This window comes from Cephus cinctus, unplaced genomic scaffold (genome assembly GCF_000341935.2).
Source record: "Cephus cinctus unplaced genomic scaffold, Ccin1 Ccin1_scaffold0857, whole genome shotgun sequence".
Taxonomy (NCBI): Eukaryota; Metazoa; Arthropoda; class Insecta; order Hymenoptera; family Cephidae; genus Cephus; species Cephus cinctus.
The window spans coordinates 239,085-250,016 of NW_014333443.1; the positions used below are offsets into that span (position 1 = coordinate 239,085).

The 10,932-nt window shown below is 36.7% G+C and overlaps 1 protein-coding gene across 7 annotated transcripts; it reads left to right on the top strand.

Annotated features, from left to right (window-relative positions):
* Positions 1-6,304: 6,304 nt before the first annotated feature.
* LOC107270961 lies at positions 6,305-10,233 on the top strand. Of its 7 annotated transcripts, XR_003060705.1 has the most exons (5): positions 6,508-6,729; positions 6,840-6,914; positions 7,184-7,195; positions 7,254-9,703; positions 9,768-10,233. XR_003060705.1 is itself a non-coding variant. In XM_025088183.1 (4 exons), the coding sequence occupies exons 1-4, from the start codon at positions 6,711-6,713 to the stop codon at positions 8,096-8,098; spliced, it is 951 nt and encodes a 316-aa protein (XP_024943951.1). In that variant the 5' UTR covers positions 6,508-6,710; the 3' UTR covers positions 8,099-10,233. The 7 variants fall into 7 exon arrangements, 6 of the variants coding, with proteins under 6 accessions (XP_015601947.1, XP_024943951.1, XP_015601945.1 ...); XM_025088183.1 differs by having other exon boundaries at positions 7,254-10,233; XM_015746459.2 differs by lacking the exon at positions 7,184-7,195 and having other exon boundaries at positions 7,254-10,233.
* Positions 10,234-10,932: the final 699 nt, after the last annotated feature.

Consider the following 10,932-nt stretch of genomic DNA (forward strand, 5'->3'; position numbering starts at 1 on the left):
CACCTCGGTCGGTGCCCCGAGACAGACTGCTTTGACAATAGCCAAATCCGAGAACTAATCATTCTGATTGGTCGAGAGCCTTATACCCGATAACTCTTCTATCTCCTTCGAGTCGTCCCTTTAAACCAAATCGAGAGCGTTCCTTAACGAATCGGTACGTAACTTCTGGAGATCCTCCACGGCCGCTTCCCCAGGGCATCGGGCTGCCTGGACATCGCGAGAACAAAACTCGGGCAGGAGGTTCCTCTCCTGCCCTTAACCATATCAAAACTACCTCCGCCCGCTCTACAGCGCTTTGCCCATCTCCAGCGGGGCGCCGGTATCTCACCCGGGCTTCTGCCGGTCCGTGGAGACGTCTCCGTCGGGTACTCTCCTCTGCCGGGCAACTCGGTACGTCGAGCCCATCTCCCCACGGCAGATTCGAGCACCTCGACCTCAACTAAACAATGACACAATCTTACGAGAGCCTTGACGTAACTGTACGAATCAACCCGAGAGCGTAGCTTCTGAGCAGGGTGGCGACCCGAAGGGAACCAGAAATCGAGAACGTTATCTGTATCGGTAACCGGAGCCGCCTTGGGACCGTGATTCGAAAAATCACGTCACATAATTTATTTACATATTGCAAGTATCGTTCAAATGAAGAATTTGATGTTAAACAATATTGAGCGGCAAAAATATTCGATATTCTTCCATAAACAAAATGTTTCCTTATGAATATGTTATTTTTATAAACGTCTTTTGAATTGACTTAGAAAAGTCAAGTCTGCAATTTTTATATCTTTGGACTTGAGTATAGTTGACACTCTGAAAAATGTCTATTTATAAATTTAGAGATATAAGACAAGGATTTCTAGGATTTTATCGTTATCCATGTTGGCAGTACGTCTCATCCTGTGATGTACAATGCCGACCTGACAAAATGCTCTGTCCCATCCTTGAGAGGAGCATCGTGCAAGGGTAGCATCTAAAAACAGTACCACTAGAATCCACCAAGTTGAAGATGGCTAGGACAAATAATTAATTACCAAAGCGAAGAGGGGTTGATTTCGATCGACGTAACTTTATCAAAAGACCGCAGCTACGGAAGCGGGCCCGAGATTCCTTCCTAAGGGAGGAACAAAGGAGTGCGCGCAACTAATACGCTGGGAGCTGAGGGGCGAACGCGGTGGAAGGGTTCAAGGAGGTGAGTCGAAGGGTTGTCAGTGATTGCGGTACAAAAAAAAATGAAGCCATCACACCATAACAGCCTCTAATAAAAATAACTAGAAGAAAAGCCGATGCATACAGCCATAAATATTCGTCCGTACAAGCTGAAATTTAATTTGTAAAAAGGTCACAGTCGTCCTATTGTCATTCGTAATTTACCGTAGAATACGCATGTATTTCGCGTGTGCGTAAAATCTGCCAATATTGAAAACAAAATAATTCTTAGACTGCTATGTAGGTAGACGAATCCTAAGAATACAGAACGATTTGAAAAGGTAGCTGTGGATACAAAAGGAGTAAAAGTTGATTGAAGGTCTGATTGCTAAGAAATATTCCAGTCTTGAAATTTGAGATGCAGCGATTCAGCCACCCAGAATATTTTAGATAGTCAAGGCGGGTGCAGCACTCGTGCGAAAAGTACGTTACGACAATCGGAGAAGCGCCGTATTGCAACTGTACCCTTGAATCTGTACCGCACCGTGATTTCACTTCTGGAACCCTCAGCATACATGTATTGTACGTCCCTGCGCATTTCCTACCTTCTTTCTTTTCTCCTTGTCCTAACTCTCCTAGCCACCCTTCACCTTCTGCAGTTCATCCCACCGCTTTCTATATAACCACCACCACCAGCCACCAACATCAACCGACACCACCACCAATATCAAACCTTGGTGCACCTTCACCTCCGGATCGTTATTGCAACTACTTTGGCGTCTTTCGCATTCGACCAAAAGTTCCGTGGTCCGTTATCCCCTTCGCAAGCCCATCACCAGCTAGGAGTTAGGGGTTGCGCGACGGGGATGAGTTTCAATTTCACGAAATGAGATCAGTTTATAAGCGCTTCCACGCAAATGCGTTTGCATCCATTGCCGATGTGGCGTTTTGGCCGCCGGTACGAGATATGGAAATGATCGGAAAATCCAAGTGCATATAATGAAAAATAAAATAAAAATTGTACACGCTCAAATAAATTTCAAGATGAGTATACGAAAGAATTTGAGGATATTTTTCGAGGTATCTCAGGTACACGTCTAGAGAAAAATCCTTGGAGTATCCTTAACCAGAAATAGATATCTGCTGCTCTGGTAGTTTCACAAGATTTGGAAAAGGAGAAATGGGTATAAGAGAAAATTTCATGATTTGAAGGTAGAAGTGCAGAGCGAGGCAAACGCATGGAGTGCCACCAGGCCGAGGTTTAGGTCGATATTTTGGACGGCCGCCAGCCAGACGCGCCACGACTACTACTATTGCTACTACTCTCCATTGCTGCTGGCTGCTAGCTCTCACTCTCGTACGAATGGAGCGAAGAGAACGTAAATAAAGGAATACTGACAAAGTAGCGTGAGCTCCGACAGAGCCAACCAGTCAGCAACCAATGGCGAGTAGCTTCACCAGTAGCGCTAGGAACCATGGCCAGCATTCGATGTGCTTATTTGCCTTTATAGATATACCGATAAGCCTTAGACATTGGCCCTTCGTAAGAAATTTCCTATGTAAATAGAGAATGCCACTAGAATATGGAGAGTTGAAAGTTATTGGTATTTGGACCTGGAGCAAGAGCGTGGATAAGTTGTAGTTTTGTATTCTTTCACGGTACTTGGGAAATAAAAAAAGAAATAATAAATACACCAAGCTACTCGGAAATAGGGATACTTAGCACGAAGATTTCTATAGGGAGCGATGCTGCTGCCATCTGAGAAGGGATCTGGAAAATGGTAGAGCAGTATGGCTCCTGGGAAATGGATAAATGCAGGTGCCGATAGGTAGGCAGATAGTAACTTTATCCGATAGAAATGTACTGAAACCGATTTTAGGATAAAAGATCTATTTATGATTGAATAAATAACACACGTGTGAAGTTTTTGAAAATTCTATCATATACTGATAATTAGAACCGTGTGAAAGTCAAATTTGTAAATTGAGTCAACTGGCAACTGGATATACCCAGAATTTTCATTAAATTGAAATATATTAATATTTTCATGTTCATGTACGCATTACCTTATGAGTATACATAGAGTATTTTGCAGTATACAAACTTCTACCTACAAGAAAACATCTGTATGCACATGAAACATTCACCAGAAATCTGAACTGGTAAATGCTACAAAGACCTATAAAAATAAACGAGTATATCAGATTTTCGTTAATAAACCATATCACAGCATATTTTATTTTATCAAAATCCAATGAAAATTTTGGCCATTATCGAATATTTAGAAGGTCTACCAGTATCTGACTGGTCAGACGATCAATATACATTTTAGTTTCATATGCAAAATTATGAATATAATTGATGACATATAAACTCCATATAATAACAGTATTGTATATAGGTATATAAAAGTATCTCTATAGTTTCTGAATTTAAGTGTATATTGTCTCGAATCTATCAAGTGCTAGTAGTTTAATACATAGACTAGAGTATGTTCGATATCAGTATTACATTCGTCAAATGCGATGCATATTTGCATTTACAACTGTACAACGCTTTACACTCGATGCAATAAAATGGTGCCAATACGAAATTCTATTAGTGCAAGTATACGAATACGTTTACCGATCGTATAGTTTGAGAATAGGGTACCATAACGAGCTGATGCGGTTTTTTTAAACTACTACCTAGGGACGTCACAGCATTGGAACTCTACCCTATCCTAACGTAACCTTTTCTAAGTCCATCACAATTTGGTGTGACGCCCCACTTTATGACTCTCAAAAGAGCCGTTACGCTGAAAATTCTTTGAGGACACACATCAAAACAGCCACATGTCCTCAAAGTAGCCAATACGTAAGTGAAATCGTCTCCAAAATTTACCCAACGGCAAATTTATTAAGGTTTATCCTTGTAATATTCTCTTATGGAAGTTATAATCTTTAGTACGCACCTATTTCAACTAAGCTAAGATATAAATATATATTAATATAAACAAAACGGTAGAACATTATAAACAATAATAAAAAATGGTGTAAGAGCATAGAGAAATTAATGGCTTATAATGAACATATTATGACATACAAATAACCTCGAATTATATTGTCATTTCCATGTTACAGCAAACAGTATTTTTCACTGTTTAAAATTAGAACATTCTATACATTAGTAAAAAAGTTCGAAGGATAATGAACAAGATGGCGCATCATATGTTAGCCAAAGAATCACGAAACCTCATGCGGTAAATCTTCCTCATTTCCTTTCCTTATGGCTACCCTCCTCTAATGAGATCTGCCAGCTGAGGTAAATCTATGACCGTCGGGAAGTTAGCGCGGAAAAATCAAAATTTGTATATTTATAATGCTTAAAAAATTGCTCCTTAAATGCTCCATATGTTTCCGTAATTGCTCCACTGCTACTATGCAGTGATTAATAAATATTCATTAAAACAGAAATTTTTTATTTTTATTGAAATTCCAAATAACCGAGCAGATTTTCATATGAGTCTCTTTATGAATTAATTGCTCCCGATTTGCTACCAATTGCTCCACAATTAGTTTTTTATTTAATTAAAGCATCTTTAAATAATAAGTAAAATTTGATTTTCACTTAGCTCGATTGCAAACGTGAACTAGAAGCGTGTCGTTCATTATATTGTAAAAGTAAACTATCACTTTTATTTTCGATAATTAGATTTTTGCGTTTGTGCGTAGTAAAAAAAAATGGTTCAATTATTAACATAATTTATTCATATTGTCACTTAGGTCACTTTCATAATTATTGGCATAACTAGTAACACAAAACAAAGGTTATGAATAGACCTTTTTCTTTAACAGCACAAGTCGTGAAGAAATACCTTATTTAAACCCTGCCTTAACAAATATTTTATGACCGATTAAAAATAATTAGTCTGAGAGAATGAGAGATAATCATATTTACTAGTGATAACGAATGAGATTGCTATTGTCCAAAATCATTTAAAAATGTGTTTTTTATACGTAGCAATCATACATAAAGTCACATTGGACATGATAACCATTTTCACAATGGAATATACATCGCACGAGTAAGAAAAATCACCTGGAATCAAAATAAGGTACTCTAATTGTTAGGCTGAATCAATGCCTTAACGTGTTCAAACATGTAATTTTGCCAGTTAACCGAGGGTTATCTTTTAGTAAAATCATAACCGAAATAAAACCGTCGTGTGATTGTAGTCATCGACCACGTTCACACGGTCTTATTCTGGATTAATTATTACTCATCTAAAGGAACTGATAAATCCCAAATATTTCTTGAAAGTGGAAATGCCTGTGTTCGTCACTGACTACTTTTACACGGCGGCTTGAACCGATTTACGCTTCGTTTTCTTCGACGCGGTTCAATGCATAAACTCGGCTTAACTGTGCTATTAGCCAATCAGATACTTGTATTTTGAAAATAAACGTAGTTTATACATTGAAGCGCGCAGAAGATAACAGGCCTTAAACTACGTATACACGGCGATCTTGAACCGGTTTAGTTAATACTGATCTAAAGGAATTGACCAGTCCTGAATTGACCAAGTGTGTTCGAAAATGAACCGAGGCAACGATGTTCGCGCACTCTCGGCTGATCTTAGAACGCAGCTGTCATAGGTGTGTTCGCAAACCAATCATAATGTTCACGTTTGCAATCGAGCTAAAATCAAATTTTACTTATCATTTAAAGATGCTTTAATTAAATAAAAAACTAATTGTGGAGCAATTGGTAGCAAAGCGGGAGCAATTAATTCATAAGAAACTCATATGAAAATCTGCTCGGTTATTTGGAATTTCAATAAAAATAAAAATTTTCTGTTTTAATGAATATTTATTAATCACTGCATAGTAGCAGTGGAGCAATTACGGAAACATATGGAGCATTTAAAGAGCACTTTTTTAAGCATTATAAATATACAAATTTTGATTTTTCCGCGCTAACTTCCCGACGGTCATAGATTTACCTCAGCTGGCAGATCTCATTAGAGGAGGGTAGCCATAAGGAAAGGAAATGAGGAAGATTTACCGCATGAGGTTTCGTGATTCTTTGGCTAACATATGATGCGCCATCTTGTTCATTATCCTTCGAACTTTTTTACTAATGTATAGAATGTTCTAATTTTACGCTAACTTCTCGACGGTAAATCTATGAAGTCTAAGTATCTTACCAAGCTGCAATCGGTTATGTAGATTTCTCTAGATCTCTTGTAAAATGTTAAATGCAGTTCCAATTGTATACAGAGGATTCGCCAGGAATGGCGACTATCAAAACTTGTCCTAAGATCAGGTTAAACGTAAGTTTTACTATGGTTATTAGCGAATTATGCTTTTATTCGAGTCGACGCAGCTTTACTAGTATGACGTACAACATGGCCGCTGTTTCTTAACGCGTACGGAACCAGTTTCATTGAAAACCGGTTTGGGATAAGTTTTCCTCGGTTTTTCGACCAGTCGCAAACTCGTCGGCGATCGTCGTTCAAGTATTTTGCGAACTCCTGTGTCTTACTGTGTCCCCACGTCACCGTGCAATAATTTTTTTTCTCAAAATGGAGAAGGAACCTAACAGTGAGATTAATTTTTTAAAATATTGGTTTAACGGTTAAGCCACCATTTTCATTTATCAATTAGATCTTATTATTGTCATAATTGCTATCTTTGACTTTCCTTATCGACAGCTGTGTCTACATCCTTTTACACTGCCATAGTTTACATTTCAACAAAAAATACAGAAATAATGTTCGATTACTCAGGTGAATTATCATTATTTTAATGTTTTAAAGGATGGAGATGTTTGAAACACATGGGAATTTACGGTCAATTTTGGAACTAGGGTTTGCAATATTTGTCAGATAAAGCGGCGGGTATTTGCTGTATATTTCAAATACTGTTGTACAGATTTTACGACATAGATTTTCCAATTTGTTTAGTCTGTTGCAAATTTTAAAACTCATAGGTTAGTGTCAGCAAAACAAGTATTATGATGTTTTGAAACAAATAAACATAGTGTTTATTGTTACAGAACAAGAAGTAGGTAAGGAAAAAGTAACAGTCATGTCTTTGTGCAATAATTATTTATATTATTGTCCTAGGCGAAGGAGTTGATACTCAAATGGAAATAAAAGTGGAGCCTAGTTTGCTGTGTTATGCAGAAGAGGATAATGAAAATGGTTTTGCTGGATTTAAAAACTCTGGAAGAATTCCATCAACAGCAGATGTTGGTGCTTTGAACCTATGGACTAGTAAAGCTACTACGTGTCTTATTGCCCAGTACAAAAAGTACCGCTCTATGGTGGGCCAAACAACACAAATACGTAGTTTGCGTGAAATGTTTGAGATGATATCAGTTGAAATGCGAAACTATGGATTTTACTTTAGTCCTCAAAAATGTGAGAATAAGTGGCGTGTTTTGGAACGTAAATATAAAAATCTTGTATTTCGTGAAAGGCTTAAAAAACCTGGCAGAATGCGCCACTATGGACATTGGGAACATAAGAGAGCTTTGGATGAAATATTTTCTGAAAAATCTAGACATGTTTATCTGGAGGAGAATGATTTTCCAGACCCAGCGGACTCTGCAAAGTATGCAATAATCTTACCAAAATCTGCAGATCAGTCAAATCCTGCAAGTAATCAGCATACAAATGATCCATTGACATCGATTGCATCAAATACATCAACAGTAAAAAGATCTGGTGATGAACTGGATCAGCATGGAACTTTGCCATTATTGTTTGAGAAATTCTTAGAAGAAATTGAGAAGAATTTTGCAACAGCTGAAAGAAACAAAGAGAGAAGACATAAGGAGAAAATGATGATGAGACAAAATGAACTAGAAGTACAACGTAAATTATTAAAACTGAAAGAACAGAAAATAGAGCTACAAAAATGTCAAATAGTAGCTGCAGCCCAGCATTTGCATCCAAATATGCAATGACTTCATCGTCGTATAATGATAATAATATTACGTGGATGCTTTGACACTTACAAAATATTTTTACACGCGGGAAACGAAACGCAGGCATTTATGATTGTTCGTGTTGACGGATTTTTTACAAAGTAACATAACTATTGATCTAACTGTAAGTATAGTTAATCCATAAGTAAACTATGTTTAAAGGAACTATCTTCCTATGATTCAGAAAGTAGAAGAATCCCTCAAATTTCATATTTAACTTGTGGATTCACTGCATCTACTTAGAAAACTATAAAATAAAATAAAAATTTCTAAGCATATAACAAATATATCCAATTCAGCACCAACCCTGCCCTAAAAACAATGTAAATAGCTTTCAAAAACTAGTTGAAATATTAACCCCACTACAAGACCTGTTCCTAACAATAGTTAAACAATTTCGTGTTTAGCCAACCATCTAATATGTCGTAATTCAAAAACAAAAAGAAAAGAGAACCCTTTAAAGGGGTAGCCTGTAGCCCCTAGTAATTTGTATTCCAAGAAACCTTATAACAAGACACGAAAGGTCTTTCCCGAGAACAAAGGTGGACACGTTAGAAGTCATTAAACCGATTAATTCCATTTGGAATAGAATTTCATCGAGGACGTTCCATTTCGTTCCGAGGATATCGCTCACGGAGTTGCGCGATTATCCGTCTCCTTAATTAACACCAAAATAGAAATTTCCTACAAGCATCTCTATCATGAAATTTACAAATCAACCATTTTCCTACAAATCTTGCACATTTCTCTCTCCAACCTCCTTAGTCATATCTTTCTCTTCTAATTATCAGGCATTTGTCACCATATCCAAATGCTCATAAATTTACGTAAGTATAAATACTCTGACTGATGTAAATAGATAAATACTCCTACATATTTTCAACACTATAAGGGCCAATCCATTTATAAATGTATGTGTATGCGCGTAACCGTTCGGTGTCCTCGCAACGCTGCGCATTATTATACGAACTCGCGCCAAGTCAGAGTACGAGGGAGGGATTAGAACGGATTATCAGAGCAAGGCGACATTGCGGAAGAGATAACGCAGAAATTATACGAAGCGAACGAAGGAATCACGTACTGCGTGTGTGTTTATATCCACAGACAAATATTCGAGAAGAATGGTACGAAATGGAAATGCAAACCTGAGAGATTAGAATGAATGAGAATGGATAAGAGGTGCTGATGTGATAAACAAAAGGAAATGCAGGTGTAAATAAGAGAAATATTAAAAATCTTAATTACAGGTTTTTCATATTGAACGTATCGTTCGTTACAGTACCTGTGATGTTTCTATTATAATTGTTTTTATAAAATTAAACAATAGAGTATACATAGGTATATTGGTATTCCTATAGGTATACGTTAACAGTGGACTGCCTTGGGTGTCACCTTACGACCAATATACAGTGCGTGACGATTATCCTTGTGGAATTTGGAAAAAATCGAGGACCGTTACCCGATGAAATAAACTAAGATATTATTGCATGAAGATAATCGTGAAATTAATATGCGAGGCTTACTCGATGTGTAGTAGATGTCAGGAAGGACCTCGTGATATTTTAGACTTTTATATGACAGTGTGTACGTAGATATACATATGTGTACGTATAAGTTTGAACATACAAAATTTCATGTCTCTTTTTAGTTCGAATTATAAATCTGGATCAATACTTGTCCGAATTGTAATACGTAATCGGTTTATAGTCGACGTGATATGTACAATGCCGGCATTACCGATTGCACGGATTCGTTTCTGTACATATGAATATATGTATATTATCTCGAATAGAATTTATAAACCATGTGTAGATTGACGGAGAAGCAACCACCAGAATTCAGCAGCTGAATGCTGCTTTATCAATATACTTCATATCTTTCTAAATGATTTCTAAAATTCTATAGAAACTCAATACATGTGATATGTAAATACATACGACCGTCCCTATTATCATACGGCACTGATATAATAATAAATATAATGTATAACGGAATATATTGATCTAGATAGTATACTATAAGGAGAATTGTAAACTGACAATAGAGGTAATACTTTAAAACAGTAATTAATATAATGATTAATTAATAAATTATTAAAAAACTGTTGTCACCTACGTTTTTATTGTATCTAATTATATGTATAATATACGTATTGCAAGAATAGGTATACCTACAGTATGCAGAATATTCATGGAGATATACTATAATCCTTTTAAATATTAATCCACGTTATAACCCGTTAGTTGTTTATCGTTTTATTAATTTCTTATAATTTTTTACGTACTTACTGTTTAAAGCCCATAGTATAAACTAATAAGCATAAGCATTTTAATAGTTGCGAAATTCACAAAAGATATAATTTATTCCTTATATATTTCACGAACTTTCGAAATCGCTAACATTATCTCATTGTCAGATATATCTAATCTAGTGTAGTCTAGTAAAACGGATGTATTCCTACGAGCTTATCCTAATAATCAATCATTTTTCAGAAATCAAATGATTCGTATTAATTATTGATGGTCAATGATGAATCTTATACGATTTAACAATCGGGCGCGATACTTTTCGAAAAAAACTTATGGGAACCGGTTGGTCGTTGGAGTTCAATGCCGACGAAAGATGCGTGCATCGTGCAGGCGCAATATGCTACGTTACTACAGGCTATAGTGTTTTCATACATGTGACTCGATGCACGCGTATGAGGAACGAGTAGAACCAACGTGTGTACGGATATGTAGACATAGTATATGCTACTTACCTGACGAGTATCGTAGATAGCACAGGGCGACTGGCAACCCTACTACGGCTAT